The sequence below is a fragment of the Chinchilla lanigera genome, unplaced genomic scaffold (assembly GCF_000276665.1).
Source record: "Chinchilla lanigera isolate Chin_1 unplaced genomic scaffold, ChiLan1.0 scaffold00049, whole genome shotgun sequence".
Lineage (NCBI taxonomy): Eukaryota > Metazoa > Chordata > Mammalia > Rodentia > Chinchillidae > Chinchilla > Chinchilla lanigera.
Genome location: NW_004955450.1, coordinates 12,196,217 through 12,218,121, shown reverse-complemented (window position 1 = coordinate 12,218,121; position 21,905 = coordinate 12,196,217). Strand labels below are relative to the sequence as shown.

General features: G+C 49.5%; 1 protein-coding gene and 1 long non-coding RNA gene across 8 annotated transcripts in view; one reads left to right on the top strand and one right to left on the bottom strand.

The window, feature by feature from the left end:
* The window catches only part of Tpm1 (tropomyosin 1 (alpha)), a 26,132-nt gene extending 5,251 nt beyond the window's left edge, over nucleotides 1-20,881 (top strand). For 2 of the 7 annotated variants that reach the window (XM_005393800.2, XM_005393797.2), the window contains exons 3-9: nucleotides 7,046-7,179; nucleotides 9,334-9,451; nucleotides 10,725-10,795; nucleotides 11,050-11,125; nucleotides 12,060-12,122; nucleotides 12,428-12,497; nucleotides 20,036-20,881. In XM_005393800.2, coding sequence (XP_005393857.1) covers nucleotides 7,046-7,179; nucleotides 9,334-9,451; nucleotides 10,725-10,795; nucleotides 11,050-11,125; nucleotides 12,060-12,122; nucleotides 12,428-12,497; nucleotides 20,036-20,118 — 615 coding nt within the window. In that variant the 3' untranslated portion in view covers nucleotides 20,119-20,881. Of the gene's footprint in view, nucleotides 1-7,045; nucleotides 7,180-9,333; nucleotides 9,452-10,724; nucleotides 10,796-11,049; nucleotides 11,126-11,555; nucleotides 11,632-12,059; nucleotides 12,123-12,427; nucleotides 12,498-15,448; nucleotides 15,725-18,837; nucleotides 19,564-20,035 lie in introns of those variants that run through there. The other 5 variants (XM_005393795.2, XM_005393799.2, XM_013518944.1 and 2 more) reach the window with 3 other exon arrangements.
* LOC106149595 overlaps nucleotides 20,173-21,905 on the bottom strand; it is a 26,555-nt gene continuing 24,822 nt past the window's right edge. Inside the window, exon 2 of the long non-coding RNA XR_001235875.1 lies at nucleotides 20,173-21,398. This is a non-coding gene — a long non-coding RNA (uncharacterized LOC106149595). The remainder of the gene's footprint in view (nucleotides 21,399-21,905) is intronic.

Below are 21,905 nucleotides of genomic sequence, written 5' to 3'. Positions count from 1 at the left end.
CGAGCGCAGCAGCCGGCGTCCCCGCGCGCGGCCGCGCCATGGCTGGGAGCAGCTCGCTGGAGGCCGTGCGCAGGAAGATCCGCAGCCTGCAGGAGCAGGCGGACGCGGCGGAGGAGCGCGCGGGCAGCCTGCAGCGCGAGCTGGACCACGAGAGGAAGCTGCGGGAGACCGTAAGGGCCCCCCCGCGCCCCGCCCGCGCACCTGCGCACCTGCGCACCTGGGCACCTGGGCCGGCTCCGCGGAGCAGCCCGGCTTCCCGCCGGCCCGGCCGGTGGAGGGGCAGCTGCGCGGGGACGCCAGGGCGGAGCCGGAGCGGTGCTGGAGCCGTGCTGGAGCCGTGCTTTCCCGGGGAGGGCTCCGTCCCCGGGTGGTGGCGGTGGGTCGCCCACCTGACTGTGCGGCGGGCCGGAGGGAGGAGGTCGCTCCTTTGGAGAACCTCCCTTTGGGGAGGGGCGCCGCCCAGGGGAACTTCGGAGCCCGGGGATGCTAAATTGTGTTTCCCGAAGCTGCCTCTCCTCGGGGTGGTTGAGGCTGACAGCCCTGGGTGCTGGGGAGGAGCTAACTTAACACAGAAAGCAGTCCTGGTGCCCCACCCTTTCTTGACCAGCCCTCCTCCCAAGTTCTCAGACTGCGAGCTATTCCTTTGTTTCCTAGGCGTGGAAAAAGTTGGCTAAATGTCGATGGTTATTGGGTGTATTCCCCACCCTCTCGCTCGGTGTGATACCTGGCTTCCTTTCTTCTCCTAAGGCAAATATGTCCGGCACACAGGCACGCGAATTCAAAGCGAGCTTAGGTATGGGGCATTTGTCACTTTTGAATGTGTGTGTTTTAAATCAAGATGCTCAAACACCTAGGGAATTTTATGACAAGCAGTAATGTGGTGTCCAGCTGTGCTTAACATACCCGGGACCATTCCGCGCTGAGTAAATCCTCTCGGTTTTAAGTGTGTGTGGCGGCTACATAGCTGCCCACAGAAACTTCCAGGCATGTTTTGCCTGAGATACAGAGAAGCAGATGAGGCCTCTTCGGAGAAAGGACTCACTGGGGGGAAGTTTCAGGTAAAATCCAGACAGGAATAAGGAGATCAATGAGCAAAAGATCGCTTCCAGTGTTTGCTTTTGAGGAGACGTCAGCACAAGTTCCCCCACAGATGTCTGAACTGCTAGGTGATGAATTAATTACAACTGCCTCTTTGGCTGGCTACCAGCTGTCCTTGAATAGTTGAACTCAGTAGAACATGATGAATAAGAGCTAGAATCTGGGCCCAGATTGCCAACATTGGAATCCTAACTGCAGTCCTCACTAGCTAAAGATGGTGACTTAACCTCCTCAGGCCTAAGTGTAAAATGTGGATACTATCAGCGCTTACCTGCTGGTTACAACACAAGGACCTTAAATCTTATAGCGGAGCTCAGCACAGCAGTTCTGTGTGCGCTCCCTGCTGCTGAAGCCCGCCGACCCTGCCTCGACCATTTCCTTACTCCATCTGGCTACCTAGCAAGGGCTCTTAAAAATGCCCTGCTCGGCTTACAATAGCCTAAAACTCTCCATTTAATCAACTTTTTCTTCCTTTTCTTTTGGAACTTAACTGGAGAGGCCGGGAGTAGGCATACTGAAAGGATTGTGGGGGCCTGAGTAGCGTTCGTGGTGGAAGGAGATGGTTCTAGTCCTGCACACGGGAGCCTCGGGCTTCTCCTTGGCCTGGGGATTGATATTAGACATAAAAGACAAATGACGTGAAGGCCACGTTATTACTTTAATAATCACCTTTTCTCCGGTGCCTCATTTATCCAAACAGGGCTCCTCGGATAAGGACAGATCTTTCGTTCTTTCACCTACTTTGTCAAATATAGGTTTGAGTCATTGCAGTTTTTTTAGTAGTGGTTGTTTTTTGAAATTGGTCTGAGTGATGGGGCACAGAACCTTATAAAACAGTACCTTGAAGACTGGGTAAGACCCCTGAAGAGAGACTTTCCAATTAAAAGTCGCCCCTCCCTTCTAAAACTGGGACTCCCTGTGGTTCCTTGAGGTTACATTTAGATCTCGTTTGGGTTGTGAGTTAAATAACAGTAACAGTTTCTCTTGGCAGCAAAGATAAAGGTTTAGTGACAAAGTCATGAACCACTGCAAAAAAAAATTTTTTTTTGACGGGAGAGTTGGATGAAATTCAGATACTCAGGGTTCAGACAGGCTGTCATTAATTGGCCCCATTAATCCAGCACTTACCTTGGAAAAAGCAGCCGCCCCCTGATTTCCTCCTGGTTTGTTTTTCCAAGGTGTGTGGGCCCTCCAGGTCTTGGAAGGAGACTACTTTGCTTGATGTAATGGTTGACTGGAGGTCTTGTGACCTACAAGGGTTTTATTTGTTTTTGTCTTTTTTTTGGAAAAAAAAAAATAGAACCAGTCTTCTTTCTTCTTCCGGGGTAGAACTCGGTGAACAAGGAGACTTAACAGTTGCAGCCAGGAACTGTTTCTTAATAGGTAACTTTGTGAAATCATGGGAAATAACCTAGTTTTGAGGAATTCACAGCCCTCTCCCTCTCTCTGTTTTGGAGACCTGGAGACGGGGTGCCCCCTGTGCCTTCATGGGCACTCCCAGCGTGGCTGTAAGTGGAAAGCACACTTGGGATTTCCACTTTCACATGTAGGCACGGCAGAGGTCCCACCATGCCCCGTGCGGGTCCGCTCTCCCTGTTACACAGATGTGCTTCATGCAGTGTAGGCCTTGGCACAGATGGAGGAGGCCGTGTTTATCTGCTATCCCAGGGGTGCCCCTAATGTCATCAGGGCCTCTTCCACCCTCCCTTTCCTTGCCATATAAGGGCAGAAGTTTAGTTTGGCTGTGGTTGGTCGGCCTTCCACAGCAAGTTGGGTGACACCCTCTCCGTATCACTATGGTTTACATGAAATAAAAAGATTTGACCTTTGATCCTCCCATGTTCCAGTCTAGTTCAGGTAGGACTTTGCAAACATATTCCAGAGGATTGGTTTTAAGGCTCCAATATCATTTTACCTGTGTAACTTAATTGCCTTAACTGGAGCGCTTTTTTTTTTTTTTTTTAAGTAAGAGTTGTTGCTGTTTTAAGGGTTTGGGGTTGTATTGGTTAACACATGTGGATGTCATGAAAATCTCAGGTCTTAAATTTTTTTTTTTCTTTTCCAAATCTGATACAGGGTGAGATCTTGCTATCTTGGGTGGATGTGCAGACTTCTGCGTGGTACCTTTTGGGGTGAGGGGTGGTATGTATGGCCATTTTTTCTGTGCCTGTTGCTAGTCCCTTGTTGGGTCCAGTAAAGGGAGTGCTAGGCTGCCCTTGACTTGTGTGTAGGTAGGTAGTAGCTGGGCTTGCCCTTGACTTGTGTGCTAGGGACTGCTAGGCTTGCCCTTGGCTTGTGTGTAGGTAGGTGGGGGAGCATGCATCCCTGAGGGGCCTAAGGTTTGGAGCGCTAGGCGGAGCTTTACCCCTGCATCTGCAGGAAGACATCCTAAGTAGCCTTACTACTACAAGAGTCTCTATGTAGCTCCTTCTACTCTGAGATGCAGTAGCACTTTAGAAATATAAGAAACCAGCATCTCAAACTGAAAGGCTTCATTCCTGGGCAGTACTGACACATGGGCCCTTGGTGGAAGAACCTTGAATATGCAAAGAGCAATTCACATTCCTGGAAATAATTTTTTCTTGGGTCTTGACCCTCCGCAAATGCCTTGCTGTCTATGTCTGCTTTTAACTGGCAGATGGCCATGTGGCAGGAGGCTCGGATTGACAGGGGCAACAATGAAAAGAACCTTAGAGAACACCTCAGAGGGGCCTCCAAAGTGAGAAGCAGCACTCAGAAATAAAGCCAGTAAAGGTGCCTTAGGAGCAGGAATAAATCGGGAAAGAAGTTAGAATGGAAAGAGTGTGCCTTGATTAAATTATGAAGTTAAACTTCTTGGGTCTGAAGGAACTGAATAGAATGTCTGTTAGAGCAGTCTGACAGCGCCCGGGGAGCCAGCAGAGTTAGGGCTGCCCCAGGGGAGCTCGGGGGACGATACAGTGGAGGAACCTCAGGCCCTTGTCCTGCTCTGAGTCCTGGGTGGTCAGCGCTGGGTCCCAGACCGGAGAACACACGCCCCATGTCCTTGTGTGAGCGAGCTGTTCACCCTTAGTGTTCACTTTCCGTTTTTCACCCTGCCTTACTTCAGAAAGGTTTGGGATAAAAGACATGTTTAGTGACTGATCACACCAGAACGTCCTTCTGCTGGGGAATCTGCGCAGGCCCTTCTTGGGGTGCAGTGAGCAGTGGTACAGAACTCCTACTCTGATGTCAGAGGGGAGAGAGAGATGCTAGTGCGATAGCCACCAATCCCAGGGCTTCCCTGGTGTTCCAGGGTATCGGGAGGAGAGAGGCAGGAGCCAGTGCATTAGGGAGCCTAGGTGCCCACTCAGCAGGTCAGAGGTCCCGCTCCTCTTGGTTTTCGGGAGAGTTCGATGGGGGATGGGCGGCCCCTCAGGACTGACAACCCCCGGGGTGGGGGTGGAGGGGTGCTTGTTTATAGCACAGATTCCTGCCCTCCTCCTCTGACCTTCTGAATCAGAATCTCTGGGGACAGGGCCCGGATGCTTGTATTTTTAATACATATGGCCTAGTTGATTCTGACACCCAGCCAGGGATTCTTCCAGCTTAAAAAACAAACAAACCAAAAAGAGACCCCGTTTTGCAGCCTTCCAGGGGCTCCCTGGGAAAGGCAGCCACCCACAGGTCTCCTCTCCGTGCAGCAGGCCTGGCTTTGCCCCACAGTCTGTGTTCCCAGTCATCCCATGGCACCCTGGCGCAGCGCCCCCAGGCGGGTACTTTGCGGGGCACTAAGCCATACTGTCCGGGATTGCAGGGTTCTCCAGAATGCCCCTGAAGGAAGAGAAGTGCCATATGCCAAACAGCGTTCAGCAGAACGGTGCTGAGAGCTAGGGGAGAGGTGAGGCCTGGGGGTCAGGAAGAGGCTCAGGTGGGCTGATTGGATTGGCAGAGGTGGGAATGACCAGAGAGGGTGTCTGCCCCTCTGTAGCGGCCAGGTATGTGGGGGCTGGTGACACCGGCTCAGCTGTCGCCCAGTTTTTCATCCGGTTTGTTCCCCGGAGCGTAAACAGCCTACCTTCCACCTGTGAGTACAAAGTCCTACAGGTTTGGGCCCATGTGTGTCTCAAACAGAACCAGGAATTTAAACCGTTGAGTACAAAAGTGTTTTTGAAAATCTTGCCGCCATTTCTCTGACAGCCCACAGCATTTACAATATTATAAAAAGCAATAATAATAGAAGGGGGAAGAACTTCTGGACACGGGGCTAAGGCACTGCAGAGGTTTATTTGCTTTTCATTTTTGTTGCAACTTTCAGGATTGCGTGCTTATCCCCTACCCCAGTGATGGCGGACCTTTTAGAGCCTTGAATGATATAAGCAGCCCACTGGGACCCATGTGCCATAGGTCCAGCACCCCTGCCCGCCCCACCACTCATCCATAAAAAGAGTCGGATATAACTGGAGATGGAAAATACAGTAAAGTGACGATATCTCACCTAAACCAGAGTGTTCCTTGAATGTATTCATCTTTCTGGTTTTTTCTTTTTAACAGGGCTTTAAGATTTTTAAAAGGTAGTTCCCTGCATATAAGAAATGTTGTCCCTACTACCCTCACCCTTCAGAAAAACAACTCCAAATCAGCAGTCATCTGCCAGGCATTCCTGGCTAGGCCCAGTTACTACCTGCGTGGGGAGAACGACTGACTTTCAGGGCTGCTTGGGCAATGGTTCAGTATTAATTTAAGTTTTTTTTATATCTTTCACTGTGGTTGAAGATGTCCCATTCACCTCTCTTCCCAGATTAAAATCCGACAGTTAAAGTTTTACCAATCCAGGTGAGCAGAGAATGGAATGTTGTCTTGTCATTCAAGGCCATGACTACAACCCCTCTAACTGTGTGTTCATTGTAGTCTGTGTCATGGATCCATGAACGGAGAAATTATTTCTGTTTAAATAAGGTTGCTTTCACTTACCTGGTTGAGTAGACATTTTTTGGGCCCATACTCTGCAGAAAACTGATCTTCTGAATGTTAGCAGCTTAGAGTTGAGTAAGGAAGACAGGTGTACGTACAGAACTATTGTAGTCTCCCAAGTATGTATTGTGATGCTTTGAAAGCTCCCAAATGTCGTGAAAACCCATCACCGCTTGATAAGAAACACATCCAAGTGGATGAGGATAAGTAAATGGTACCTAATTAGTACATTCCATCCCTTCCAGCAGCCACTGAATGACTGCCCATGCAGTATTCTCAGATACACAGTAATAGATGCTTATGACAGGAAGTATTGTATTTCCCAGAGAGAAACATTTTGTTTCAGCCAGTGCCAGTATAGCTTTTCTGCTTAGGAGTTTGATACATTTCCGGTAGCAACCTTGACTCATAAGAAATTTCAGTAGACGTAAGTGCAGCACACTTGGGAGATCTGTGCTGGCCTTATTCCTGTGGGACCAGTTATTCCACAGAGGTTACCGAAAAGGCAGGAGGGTCAAGGGGGGGGGGTTCCTGGAGGGAGGTCCTGGGTTGCATGATTGAGTCTCCATACAGTATGTATTTTTAAACCACTGAATTTTAAAATACTCAGTTCCTTTATAAGTGGCAAGGTGGCTCAGAGGAGTTGAAGGACAACTCCCAGTTCCCAGTGCTGGCTGTACTGCTGTCGCGTGGCTGAGCCTGGGTAAGTTGTCTGTGCACACCTGGGGCCCCCAGGAAGCAGGTGGCTGTGAAGTGGGTCTCCTCTGACAGCCAGGTAAACCCAGGGCGTTGGAATCCGTGGGAAAAAGAGCCACGCAACGTGCTTGCTCGTGATCCATCTGTCAGATGAGTTGTGTGCGTAAGTTTACAGGTGTGATGTTCTCCGTGTAATCCCCGTACTCTGGCACTGGCTAGCGCTCAGAGGTAGCTCACCACCGGGCCCGGACCTAGCGTCTGAAGATGCCCCCATTGCTGTCTCCCCATCCCTGAGATGCCTCTTATTCTCTCTGCCCAGGCTGAAGCCGACGTAGCTTCTCTGAACAGACGCATCCAGCTGGTTGAGGAGGAGCTGGATCGCGCTCAGGAGCGTCTGGCCACAGCTTTGCAGAAGCTGGAAGAGGCCGAGAAGGCAGCAGATGAGAGCGAGAGGTGAGGCCGCCTCGTCCAGCCCTTGCGCCGCCCCCTCCCCCCGGTGTGGTGAATGGAGGGCTGAGAACTTCACAGCCCTCAGCGGGTTAGCTCCTGAGCTGATCCACACTGCCTTAGTGCTGTCCAGCAGTGGAGCACCGCCACGCACGGAACTGAGTCCCAGAGTTACATAGAAGAGACAGCTCCTGCCCTAGCAGAGCTCGCCAGCGGCGCAGGAGACGGGCACAGAAACGAGAAGTTCCGGGTTCTTTCATTCCCGCTGGCCAAAGAGCAATGGAGCGTTTTAAAAATGATGATGATGATAACTTTATTTTAAAATATGCCAAGGAGGCCGGGGGTCTAGCTCAGCGGCAGCGCCTGCCCGGCCAGCACAAGGTCCTGAGTTCAGTTTTCGGCACCAAACAAACAAAAAATGCCAAGGAATTTTAGACCTAGGAACTGTGGGCTGTCATTTAGCAGATAGATGGGGAGAAAGCTGAGATAGAACAGAAATAAGTTCTGCAGAGGTCAGTCATTTTGGACTGGGTGTTAGTTCAGATAGGACATGTGGGCACATAGTAATACAGCCAAGTGGTTGTGTGTCTACTGAGACCTGGCTCTACCAGACTTACTAGCCCAAGACTCAGATTTGTGGTAGTACAGGGATGCCATGGTTTGTAGAGTCTGGCGGCAAACCCTGTGAATTCTGGAAGGCGTTCTCTTCTGTGTTCAGCTTGTGAAGCCTAGCATATTAGAAGCATCTGGAAAGACTCCGTGAGATGAGAGAGGGCCTGCTGTAGGGGTGGCCTCGTGCTGTGACCCAGGCAGGCGAATGCAGTTGGTCATCCTGTCCACTTCATCCTCGGAGTACGTCTCTGCTCCCTGTCACCACATTACAAAGAGTGACTTCAGACTTTGGGGTTCAAGAAGCTTTTTAAGTAAAGTGTGGGCCTCATTCTTGACTGCTGCTTGGCTTTCTTCACTCGTCAAGTGTGTTGGGCTCTTTAAGATGCCCCGTCATCACTTACAGTATATACCTAACAGTATGGTTATGGCTGAAATACTTCTGTTCCGTGAACCTTAAAAGCAGTCTCATAATGGTAGATCATAAGATAGAAATCCAGTCGCCTGGTTTCACAAATGAGAATACTAGAGCTCAGAGACTGACATCTCCTGCCCTAAAACTGACAGTGTGTTTGTGGTTGGGCCAAGATAGGACTAGGACTTGGATCTCCTTAAATAAATTCTAGCGCCTTATCAAAAACTAGTGGTTTCTCGGGAGGCTGAGGCAGGAGGATAGCCGCACGTTTGAGGCCAGCCTGGGCTACAAAGTGAGTTCAAAGCCATCCTGAACTGCATAGTGAAAACCTGTCTCAAAAAGACAAAAAACAAAAGTGGTTTACTTCTTATTGCCTAGTTAAATTTGGTTGAATCAAGATTCCATTTCAATGTGATTTATTCCATAAATCTGTAAAACATGACAGATGAGGTCATTTTATGAAACCTAACTTTGTGCCACAGGATCCAGTATGCACCTGAGTGTAAAAGACAGTGCTGCTTCTGTCTCCCAGCACCTCTGTTTACAGAGGATTTGATTACAGGCAAAACTCAGTTTCTTAGCTGACGAGTTCGGTTGAATCTGTACGCCCATTTTTACAGGTCTGAAGTGGCCAGTACCAGCAGTCTCCTGTGAGCTAGTCTAGTTTTTCGGCTAGTGGTCAATGGGGAAAGAACCTTTTTTGTAGGAAGAGGTACATGAATATAATTTTGCTTTTGTTCTGGATTTTCTCCCTTTTGAAGCAGAGACTTCTTCCCTCAGGAAATTCCAAATTCCATCATGTGTTTCACAATGAAATATGTTGGCCTTGTGTGTCTCTTGCCTCCCAGAGTCAAACAGGACCCTGACATTGTAGCTTTTGTGTAACGTTGGGTGCCTGGGCAGTTTCACCAGTTCCCAAAGTGTGAGGTTTCATTCATAACAAGCAGAGAGAAATGTGTGTCTTATTTCTGCCGTTAGCTCTGGAAAGTCTTGCTTCATCACTGGGAAAATAAAAGTGGCTCTGTGCTCTGCTGGTCTGCCTTGTGCGGTGCGCCTCCTGGACCTCAGCAGCGCGGTGTGAGTTTGGGGCGGTCGCCTCTAAATCTTCCGTTTTCCTGCTTGTCTTTCTCTGCCAGAGGCATGAAAGTCATTGAAAGCCGAGCCCAGAAGGATGAAGAAAAGATGGAAATTCAGGAGATCCAACTGAAAGAGGCCAAGCACATTGCTGAAGATGCCGACCGCAAGTATGAAGAGGTCAGATCCCGGGGCCCACACCCAGCAGTGGCCTTTGGGGAGCCTTGACTCCTGAGGGAAGCAGCCCGCTTTCTTGGTAGAAATGAGTGGTTTTGAGAAGCCAGATCCCTTTGTCTCTAGATCATGGTGTTCTCAGTTTGATCCTGCTGGGGAACCCCAAGCTTTACCACGAAACTAATCAACAGCGAGACCAGCTCCCCCCACCTCACCCCCAAAAGACCAACAGGAAAGAGCACGTGGGGCCCTTGAGGAAGGAGGTTCATGCTGTCCATAGTGCAAGTAGTTCTTCCCAGTGTCCTTTACCTGGCGGTCCAGTGTAGGGGGCCACACAGCTGTGGAGTAGATTTGGAGGGGCCCCTCCTCCAGGCTGACAGAAACCCACAGTCCACACAGGTGCTTGGGTGCACCAGTTCTGCTCCTGCTCACGTGGGAACCACCAGGGAGCTAGATGTAGTGGCGCACGCCTGTAATCCTAGCTACTCAGGAGGCTGAGGCAGGGGGATTGCAAGTTCAAGGCCAGCCTGGGCAACTCAGCAAGACCTTGTTTCCACATTTAAAAAGGGGCTGGAAATGTAGCTCAGAGGTAGAGTGTCACTGTACTACAATACCACCAAAAAAACCCATAGGTGACAGCAGATCTAACGTGCCTGCTGCAGTTTTCATTTTCTTCTTTTTTGTGTCATGTCAGGCACCACCCCTCCGCCCTCTTCGTACCGTCTCCAGATTATGTCGTGCCCACTGACTTCACACTGCTCCCAAGGACGCCCTGTTCTCTCGGGTTCTTTCTTGCGCTGAACCCACACTTGACGGTGTTAGCCCTTTCCCCACGTGGTCTCACGCTGGCTTCTCCCGCCTCCTCAACCACCCTCACAAGAAGGGTACTGACTCGAGGCAGTTCTTAGGTTTTCAGTGGCGGGTGTTTGGCAGTCCCCACCTTTTCAGTATAACGTGTCCGGTCGCATCCTGCTGTGTCTGAGGACACAGACGTCCTCTCTCTTCTCCTCCTGTTGTTGGGCTGCTGTATAATTCTGCACACTGCGGCGGGCTTGGTCTGCTGACACCCTGCCCTGTAAGCTGCCCACTCCGGGTCCTGTGAGCCGCCTCTGGCCGCCTCCCGCCCGCACTCCTTGGGGGTGTCTGCTGGAATGAGGAGTGTCGTGTAGATGGAAGCTGGCGGTAGGGGGCTGGTGGCACCTGGTCCCCCATCCCCACAGCCTCCTGTACAAAGCCCACGAGCCCCACAGGCTCTGTGTCTTTGTTTTCCCCCCCGCAGGTGGCCCGTAAGCTGGTCATCATTGAGAGCGACCTGGAACGCGCAGAGGAGAGGGCCGAGCTCTCGGAAGGGTAAGCGGGCCGGCAACAGGAGGCCACACGTGGGGTGCCGCAGAGCAGTGACTAAACAGCATGACCGTCTGGCAGCTGCACCTTGGCCTGTCTCGGCTCCCGGCTCCCCCCGCGCTCACTGGTGGTGGACGAGCCGCGAGTCCGGCACGCGGAGACTCGTGCGGGGTGTCTGCGTGAATGCGTGTGTCACTGCATGCCTTACCCGCACACTGATTTTGTGAATGGCCTTGTGCATTTCCTGTGTCCACTAACAGCCAAGTCCGACAGCTGGAAGAACAGCTAAGAATTATGGATCAGACCTTGAAAGCATTAATGGCTGCAGAGGATAAGGTACTGATGGCTCACGTGTGGTTTAGGTTTAACCGTAACCCAGACGTCTGTCAGCTTCCGAGGCCTACTGGTTGGTTTGGTGTAACGACTGCACCTTCACCGCACCCTCTGCTGTCTTTATCTTGCTTTAAGTGCTTCCTCTTGGTCCTTCGTTCTCCCTTCATAAATGCTCTAAGGGGCTGCCCAATAAGAAGCCAAATCATCATTCTGCAGCGTTGTTCGATTTTTGTCACCCGCCTGTCCCACTCTTGCGAGCTGGAGGGCAGTGTGCGCGGTGAAGCTGCCCTTTCCAGAACTGATGGCTTGGCTATTTGAAGGCGGCCCTTCATCTCCAGGACTTGGTTCTCACTTTTTCCCATCCTTCTCCTTTTTCTCTCCTCCTTCCCTTGGCTTGTCTCCCACCCTTTCTGCCTCTGATCGAAAACATTAGCAAATGTGCCGAGCTTGAAGAAGAATTGAAAACTGTGACGAACAACTTGAAGTCACTGGAGGCTCAGGCTGAGAAGGTAGGCCCGGAGCACGACACGGGGACCTCACCTTCTAAGGCCTGCTCGAGAGAAGCCGTGCTGAGGAAAACGGCGCAGCAGGCGTCTTAGTAAAGGGCGGCATTTGGAGATGCCTCTCTGATGATGGCTAGATAACAGTTTTTAAATTTTTAAAATAGAGAATGTATTTTATGTTGGGTCTGTGAGTCACCCATTTAATCTCAACCAAGTGCCAAGCGGATAAGTTATCTTGTTCCTATCCCGTGTAAAACAATAGGCAAGAAAGCAGAGAATGCATAGTCGTTGCCATTTGATCCTGGAGGCTCTGTTACCTCCGAGGAGAGCTGTAACATCTGTTGGTTGAGCTGGCACGTCCTTCTGCGTTAGAATTAGGAGTCGTGGGGCCGTGAGCCGCGGCCTGACATCTGGAATGCTCTTTCTAATTACAGTACTCGCAGAAGGAAGACAAGTACGAGGAGGAGATCAAGGTCCTTTCTGACAAGCTGAAGGAGGTAATCCCACAAGCGTTTTAGATGAAGCAAACTGGATTTTAATTAAATGTGTGTCCTGGAGCTGGTCAGGACTGTATCACTTTGAAGTCAGTAAACCCAAGTCAGGGATATTTGGAGAGAGTCCGGGAGCAAGCACGCTGTGTCAGCTGCCGTTGCTGACGACAGCGACAAAGGGACACTCCGTTTCAGTCCCGTTGCACAGTGGGTGACATGCTTGGGTTTCGTCCTCTGTCTTTCCCCATATTTACAGCAGCTGGAACCCTGAAACTTCCCAGCTTTGACTCAAATAAATTAAATCCTTGCAGGCTGAGACTCGGGCTGAGTTTGCAGAGAGGTCAGTAACTAAATTGGAGAAAAGCATTGACGACCTAGAAGGTAAGATCTTCAAAGTTATTTTCAGTTCAGTCCTGAGAGTTGAATACTGCCCCGCAAAAACAGTCATCCAAGCCAAGAGCATCCATCTCAGCAAACGTCTGCTCTCTTGCACTCTTCCCGACTGTCCTCTGGGGTTTTCGCCTGCGGCTCTTAAACTCTTGCGCCTGAAACCTCAGGACACGATGTCGCTGCTTACCCACCCAACAGCACGCCTCTGTCTGTAACGACAAATGCCACGCAGCTGTCCTTCCTGTTCCTCAGCATTGTGGCAGGCTGGTTTGACATTATGAGCAAGGTGCTTGCTTACAGGCGAGAGTGACGAGGGTCTATTTTGTGTCCTGGGTAGATGCTTCCCATTGTCAGAAGGATGTGGATTTGTTTTAGATTCAACCTGTCGTCTTGCAGGGCTGAGATCAGTGGAAGTGTTTGGGGTTTTTTAAATCCTCCATTAATATTAATTTATAGCCTGGAAGGGTTGGGGGGTGAGAATCAGCGGGGCATTATATTTTGAGATTATGTTTACAAGTTTTTCTCTTAAAGCATCAGGTTGTATTTGCCCATTCTTCCCTCCCAGGAATGCTAAATTGTGAGCTCTGAGGCCTATGGAGGCTTAGCTGGGGCAGAGGAAGAAAAATAGATATCGCAGGCAGGAGAGAAGGGACTGGAGGTTGTATGGGTAAAAGCTGAGATAGCAGAGAAGAAAGAGTGACAGCAGATTCTAAACGGTGCCCAGGGACAGCAAAGTAGGAGAGCTGCGTCATTACCAAAAAAGTACATTGTGACTTAGCTGCCGCCACCACCACTACCACCACCATAAAAAGTGTGACTATTGCTTTTGAAGCTGCCTGGGCCAGGAACATGCAGCCTAAGTGGGACGACCACAGGCATCATTTAAATGACACTAAAAACATGAATATCTCAGGGGTCTAGTTGGGCCCAGAAGTCAGCGGTTTGAAGGTGGAGCTCGCTAAGGATTACAGGCCAGCCCTGCAAATTGCCCTTCCAAAACACTGCCATTAGGTATTTTTTCCATTGTTTATAACTCCAGGTAGCTAAACACAGCTCTGATAAAGAAAGATGTTCCATTACACACCAGGAAAGACAGCCTTCTGTGGCTTTGTTTAGGACTTAACATGGTTTACTGATATACCTACCATATTTGTTATGATTTTCATATTGAGTCTTTCTCATTTTATTTTCTAATGGGTTTTGTTCTCTTTGTTTTTGTTTCGATTTATTTAAAAACAAAACGCACGCCTCCTGCACGGGCCACCTGCCGCGGCACCAACCCCTCCATGCATTGCCCTCTCTTTGCTGCTGGGTCGGGATGGCGCCGGGGCCGCCCCACTCACCCTCCATCTCTTCTTGGTCACCCTCCATGTCTTTGCACCTCTGCCTTCCACTTGCTGGTCCTAGACGAGCTGTATGCTCAGAAACTGAAGTACAAGGCCATCAGCGAAGAGCTGGACCACGCTCTCAACGATATGACTTCCATGTAAATGTCCATGCGCCCTGCCTGCTCGCTCGCACCCGCGCCCCGCGCTTCTGTGATAAACTCGCCACCACCCCTTCCTCTCCGCGGCCTCCATCCTGGTGCCTTTCTGTTTGCTTTCTCGCATAACCTCGGCTGGTCGTTGCTTTTCTCACATTGTACTAACATAAAGGCCAAGCTAGACTGAGTCTGGACAAACCGTTTTCCTTTCAAAATCTTTTAGTATTTCCTAAATGCTGAAGTAGATGGTTCCCACAGAGTGATGAGCTAGAGTATGAGTGACTCGAGCTCTGTTCTTCTAAGAAATTAAACTAGATGCCAGTAAAGATCGAAAGCCGTGCAGCGCTGCAGGAACTTCTCAGATATCACTGTTGGTTTCCTGAGTCTCTAAGTACAATATAGTCATTTTCATAAAAGAAAGGTACATGGAAGGAAACCCTAACGCGTCAGGTGGTTGAGGAGCTGAGGAAGTCGGCATGACCCAGCGTAACCTAGAGACCAGGTCCATAAACCGACATCCTCCTCACTTGCAGGAATTGTGCAGACAGTGAAGATCTCTGCCGAGTACCCCAGCCTTTCGTTGTCCGAGTTTATATCACAAGGAATCACAGTACTCACAGGAAACACTTAGGGCCGTGAGATACAATTTATACCGTGTGAATCTGGGCATTTCTCATGAGGCAGTAACAGCAGCAGCAGGTCACCTTGATCTCGTGAGGAGGCTTGTACTCACACACAACTAATGTCCGTATTACTAACCATATGTGAGCATCAATCTTGTCGGCCTCTTTAATTCTAACCTGGAGTGTTTCACAGACAGTGTTGGGATTCAAACTCAGGGTCTGGCACTTGCCGGGCAGGTGCTGTGCCGCTGAGCTACCTCCCCAGCTCACAGGCAACTCTTGATTCGAATCCCACAGTGGATTCCTTTAATGCTGGAGCCGCCCCTTGCTGCTTTTTACCATGCAGAGAAAGGGTGGCTTCCAGACAGTGGCACTGTGCCTGCTGCCTTGGAGGTTATAGAATGCCCACACTCCAAGGGAAAAGCCCTTAGAGACAGGACTGTCACCATGCGAACTGCAGAGCGGGCGTCTTCTCCCTCGTTTGTGAATGGAGGGTGGGCCCCGGTATGTGTCTCTAAGGTCCTCCCAGTGCTAAAATGGGGTGGTTTTATGTGGAAAACTTTCAACATCCTTAAGTGTGGTTCAGCTTAGCATCTGTTTTTCAATTCTGCTCATGGGTCTTCCTGGAAGTTGGCCCATGACAGCGCCCGGGCACAGACGCAGGTGGCTGTAGTCCCCGAGGACGCACCATCCCCGAGGGCGCGGCTGGCCATGGGTTTTGCATGACTGCTGCTTGCCTGGGTAGCAAGTGCCGCTTCCATCTGTCACTTTGGTTTTCCTTTTTCCCATTGTACCACTTTTTTTTCCTGTATCTCCACCCTTTTGTCTTCACACAGATAAGTTTCTTTGCTTCACTTCTCCCAAGACTCCTTCAGCAAGCTGGATGTCCCACCTCTCTGAGCTGTGCCTTTGCCTCTTCTCCAGCTGACCCTGGTTCTTTCCTTTAGCACCCGCCTAGGGCCAGGCACACACTGTGCTTTCTGTTGTATAGTTGGTTCCAGTGTAAAATAAACACTGTGTGAGCTGTTTCTCGTTGCTATTCTTTTTACCTCTTTATTTATTGATGTTTTCATTTCACCGCTGAATAAAACCACAATTCTGCTTCATGCCTATAAGGGTTAATGTTTGGCTGCTGCTTTTTTTTTTTCCCCCCCACTCTCAGCATCATACATTATGTCAAGGTTTCAAATGCAGTAGTTCCTTGCAGAACTCTTGAAGATAATGCACACGCCTGCAGCCTTCCGGGAATTTTGGTTTCCAGAAGCTGTCGTGAGACCCAGGCAGGCATCTATGGTTTTAGCAATTGTGCTGGGCACAGGGGGACAGGGCTTGCTAGGAATCAGACGTGGCTAAGCAGTGTCTTCCTTTGCCAGAGGTTTATATTGAGCTGTGCTGCTACTAGAGGGCGCAGCTCATGAGGGCTCACCATACAGCTGTCCCACAGGGCTGGGACTTTATATATTGGAAAAGGTAAAAAAGACGTTAGATTCAAGTAGTGTAACTTGTGGTTATTGTGAGTTGTCCTCTGACAGCACAAAGATGAGTTTGAGCTTTTTTTTTTTTAAGTATATTTGTGAGTTAGGCACCTACGTTTTGATCATGAAAATGACCCCGTAGGTCTTCTACATATAATTTCTGTGTTCAGGTCATGGTTTATTTTTGTGCCCCTAAGGATACCACGTATTCTTTTGGAAGGATTGTACCTACACAACCTTTGTGTTTAATAGTGGGCTTTACCCTTAATTATGGGCATTTTAAAAATACAGCCATTACCGTTGATTCTTCACCACCACCACGAGTGATTTTAGTGGAAATTATTAATTATTCAGTTTTGGTTTTGTTTTTGTTTTTTTTTGGTTTTTGGTTTTTCTCCAGTACTGGGAACCAAACTCACGACCTTGCGCTTGCCAGGCAGGCGCTTTGCCACTGAGCTAAATCTCCCCAGCCCCTATTCAGTTGTTTTATTTGACCTTCACTAATGTACTTCACAAAAGCAATGGATTTTTTTTTTTTTTTTTTATCTGTAAAATTAGAACTGCAGAATCCCCCAAATTTCTCTTTCCTGAATAGTCTGGCTCTGTTTCTTTTGTATTTTCAGTGTGGGAACCCTCATTGGCCTTGTGTGCGGTGTGTGTTCTCCCAGGAGGGCTGTCCCACCACTGTACTCAATTTGGATGAACTCTGAGTGTAGTGTCAGTCAGACTACAGACCCTTAGGAGCAGAGACAAAATACTTGCTTTTAAAGAAGCTATGAATTAAAGGACTTTAGGGCTGGGCATATAGCTCAGTGGGACAGTGCCTGCCTGAACTAAAGAATTTTAGTAATGCTGTGGTAGGCTTTTTAAAATTTAGAATCTGGGTAGTGTCTCTCCCTTGAGAGTATGAAGCCTTCTGTAAATTTGTGGTTGTCTCTTCCTAAGGGACCTAAGGGCCCTCAGGCTTTTGACCATGATTCCTGCCTCGTTCCTTTTCAAATTGAGAGCAGTAGAAGTGACCCGTTCTGTGAGTAATCCTGCCGCAGACAGAATGACAGCGCTGAAAGTTCTGCCGAGCAGATGTTCCGCTCAGTCTGGAGGTGCAGCTGTCTCTGGGTCTCCATCCAAAGACTGCACACACCCCAAGTGTCCTGCACAAAGGAAATGGGGAAAGAACAGATCGGCATGGCAGGTCTTAAGTAACAGAAGGAGGGTGAGCGGCAAGTTGGGTTTATCAAGGAATTGTTGGAGTTCGGGGTTCTAGTCCAGAGGACCAGGCCATAGCTTCAGCTGCTGCCAGAGACGCAGTTGAACCAAACCAGAAACATGGCTGACACTGGGCCCCAGAGGCCTCGGCCATCTGGGATTCTGTGTAGAACGAGCGGGAAGCACTTCCAAGTGTACACAGGAGCACGTAGGCACGCCAGCTGATGGAGCACAGGCCCAGGAAAGGCGAGGATAGGGCGCGGTGTCACTGGAAAGCTGAATTAACACTGGCCCGGTGGGTTCTGTGGAGTTCCTCCGGAGCACTTCCCTTCCTGCTGGGGCAGACGTTTGGGCCCAGCAAACAGACATCCCATCCTTGGTGGCTTTTTCCTGTGACAGTAATGTATATGGAGCACCAGGGTTCACACTTGGCAACGCCCAAACACAGGCAGCATGAAAGATGCAGGAGGCAGCAGGGGCCTAGATGCACCAGAAGCCTTATACACGCGTGCGCACACACACACACACACACACACACCTGGGAAGACAGATGAGTGAAGCGATTTTGGACTGGTAGATATTGTGCAGTTGGTGAGCCAACAAGGGACAGGAAATAATTGGGCCTGGAGCCACCTGGAGGAGGTGACTGTTAATACATGGCACGAATTCTGCGACCAGCATTGTCGAAAGAATTACGTTCATGCATTGAGGTACCACTGCATTCAGGAAATGTGGGTGATCAAAGAGGAAAGGCAGCAGGCGGTGAACGGTAAATTTCCATCGTGCTGGTCTTCCTGTACATTCTTGAGGTTTTGTTCATTCTGTGTAAATCCCTGAGCACCAAACAAGAATGCCATCCTCTTGAAGTGAGCAGGTCCTGTAAGAGTGTGGGCGAGGAGAAGGGCTGATCTTTAACTGTTCGGCTTGAGTAACACCGTCAGAGGTGGAGGAGAATCCAGAACTCGTACCATGTCCTGGTGATCGGGGGAAGGGCAGGGAGCTTAGTTGTGTGTTCTGAAAAGTTTCCACGCCGCAGAAGGCTGGTACGTGAGTGGGAAGCCTGCCCCGGAAGCGGAGAGGAAGGGGTTGTGGATGAGGGGGCAGAAATGGGCAGGCCAAGGTCGCACCTAGGATGCTCTAAGCCCCAGCAAGGGGTGGATGACCCGCAGGCCACCACCAGCCTGGCCTCCATTCCCAGACCTGTTTTGCCCCAGCTGCACTTGCACGTGACCTAGCTCACACGGCGGGTTTTAGTGAGGTACAAGAGGAACATTCACTCTTTCTCCTCCTGTCCTGTGCCTCCCTTTCCCTTCCCGCCAAGAGCGGAATTCCGGTGCTTCCCTACTCTGCTGGGTCCTCTACCCTCCACCCTTGGAGGGCACAGGACAGATGGCCGTGGGGTAAGGGTGGAACGCCTGGCACACGGCCGGTTGCTGTGCTGCCCAAGGTGTATCTCTTCTCTGTCAACTGCCTCTCACCGTGTCTGGCTAACCTCTCTCCTTCTGCCTCCTCTCCTCTGCTGCCGCGCTTGCTGACCGGTACAGACCAACTCTACCAGCAACTTGAGCAAAACCGACGCCTAACTAACGAACTAAAGCTGGCCCTGAATGAGGATTAAAATTTAAATGTGAGAACAGCAGGGCCGGATTCTGGGGATGGAGCCCTTGGCAGGAGATCTTAAGACTGTCCAACCTTCAACTGCTAGAGTTGAAAACCAGTTACTTTCTGCAGGAAGGTAAATGAGAGGAATTAGCTGCAGGCAGCCCCTGCCTGTATTTCTCTCTCTATATGTGTAAAGTTAAGTTCTCTTTAATCCCCAACATCTTTTACGGTAAAGTATACATAGTATGTATATGGAGAAATATTTATAACAGCCAGCTTGACACTCTTTGAACTGATACACAGTGAGAAGCAAAAAAATTTTACTCTATTCCCCACAGAAGACTGAGTACTGCTTTAAATATATATATATATATATATATATATGATATATTCCATGTACCCCCTGCCCCTTCCTGTCTGGTATAGTGTTTGAAATATGATTAAATGTGCTTATACTTGGGCAAAATAGCTTTTGAAAGCAGGATCTCATGTCAGAAGTCCCTGGTTGTCGGAAAGGTAGGCCGTATGCGGTGTTGTTGCAACTGGGTGAGACTGTCGTGCTAATCCTAGAACCCTTTAAAAGCGTTCAGAGAATGTCCTAATGAAGTGTGCATGAGACATGTTGATAACTGTTCGTGAGCAATAGAAATAAATCATTTAAAAAGTTACCAGAAACCTCTCTATGTCATCGTCGTTTCCCGCGAGGTTGTGTTACAGCGCAGCCCCCAGACCTTTAACCGCTTGTAACTCCGAAGTGTCTGCCGGCACCGTATTAACGTCTCCAGTGTGTGGAACAGCACTGCAGGCTATTCGGGGTCTACCCGTCCCTGTTCCCACAGCACACGACTGGTGAACCGTCACCAACGCCCCCCTGCGTTTGTGTTCGACTCTCAGGGTGGGCCGCTGGTGACGGCGCCCCAGCCGTGCCGAGAGCCGGTTGTGTCTGTGACCCCTTGGGCTGAAAGACCTCTTCCCCCTTCGGAGATCCTTGTCTGGAAATGAGTAACGCCTTACAAGCATGCGTAGTTCTAATCATCTCATCCTGCCTTTGTGATTGATGTTTGCCTGCTTAAAAGCTTAAAACCGCCACTGTGTCCAAAGCGCAGCTATTCATGACTCAATTTTCTAATCCCACCACAGAGAAAGTGGCTCATGCCAAGGAAGAAAACCTTAGCATGCATCAGATGCTGGATCAGACTTTACTGGAGCTAAACAACATGTGAAAATCTCCTTAGCTGCGGCCACATTCTTTCATTTTGTTTTGTTACTTTGTTTTGTTTTTTTGTTTTTAACACCTGCTTACCGTGAAACTCCTTAAATGCATTTTTATTTACTTTTACCACTGGCACAGAACAAAGTATCAGCTAGAGCAGGGGGCGGGGGAAAACACAAAGGCAAAGCCTCTGTCGGGGCGCTAAGGGTTCCAATGTGCCATTTCCCGGGGTGACGTTGCCACACTTCGTAGAGTTTAGCCACACAGTTTGCTTAATCCGTGTAGGATTCTCACCGAAGCAGGAAGGATTTCCACTCAAAGTGCCAACGGGAGGGCAACAGGAGGATGGATGTGGAGACACAGCCAGGTGTGGATCGGTGCTACTTTAAACAGAAGGTCCCCCTGTGGTCTTTTGTTCGACATTGTACAATTTAGGATTCTGTCCAATGCTAATTTATTTTGTCGTGAGTTTTACTATGAGATGAGACTTTGGGTCCCAGATAGCGGTAGTCACAAAAGCCAAGGGTTCGAAAGCCAAGCTGCTTTTTTAAGACTTCAGGTCCTTTCTGACGGGCACACTGGAAGTCCATTACAGCTCTGCAGAGGAGAACTCCATGCGGATTTTCACTCTTTCCAAATCTCCATGTTAAAGTGACAGATTGAGGCACTACATGAAATTGGTGAAGAAAAAACATTTTCTTAAGAATTATAACTATATGTAAACGTTGTATGATGATGTGGAATAAATTGCACATTTTAGGACATTTTCTAAACCTGGTGGTCCTGTCATTTGTGTGTTTTTACTTTGTGAACTTAGACCGCGTTGGACTGACCTTCCTGCCTGCACCCAAGGTTTCTTTACGTGACACTCGGGAAAGTGGGGCTCACGTGTACCCCGCAGAGACACTGAAGACAGCCAGTGTTGGTCCTGTAAAGTTAGAGCAGGCAGGACCCTTTCCAAAGTCATTCTCCACCTCTTTGGTGTACACCTCCAAGGACATAGAGGCCAGGATATTTTTTCTCCCAGATATTAGGTCATTATTGAGCAGTGGCGTATGTACATACCGCCAGGTGGCTTAATGTGTCAGACTTGCACTTGTCCCCTGGCAGTTCGGTTCTTCTAAAATGGATCTTTGCATTTCTCTGTTCTCTGATTCACCTGAGTTCAAACTTGCAATGCATCTTCATTTTCACAGTTCAGTTTCGTACCGTAGCTGTCGTTCCCTGGCTCTTGAAGGCAGCGAGCACACACAAATCAGTTACACACACTAGTGGGTGACTTACATCGTGCTGCAGGAAGAAAAAGTAGGGTACCCAAAGTAAACACACCAGAATGGAAATAACTGAAAACTCACCGGCACCCATGGGGGAGACTGGTTAGGCAAAAGTACTAAAGGGGCTGGGGATTTAGCTCAGCGGCAGAAGCGCCTGCCTGGCAAGCGCAAGGTCGTGAGTTCGGTTCCCGGTACCGGAGAAAAACCAAAAAAAACCAAACAAACAAAAAAAAAGAAGTACTAAAGCTGTTCCTCGGGTGCTTTTAATCAGCCATCTCTGTAGAAAGACAAAGGCTTAAGGCAGAGAACCCAGCAGGAGTCTGGGGGCCTGGCTTCTAGACCCCATTTCCAGGGAGATGTCCCCTTGCCCAAGGCAAATAATTGCTGTAGGTCTCAGCTGTCCCACCATGGCTGTCACACAGGCATTTCCTAAACACAGCATTTTCATTTTGGGGGTCAGAGCTCACCTCCAGCCAGGACTCGCCTGTCATGGCCCTCAGTTTAGGTTGCTATGGTTGGATTT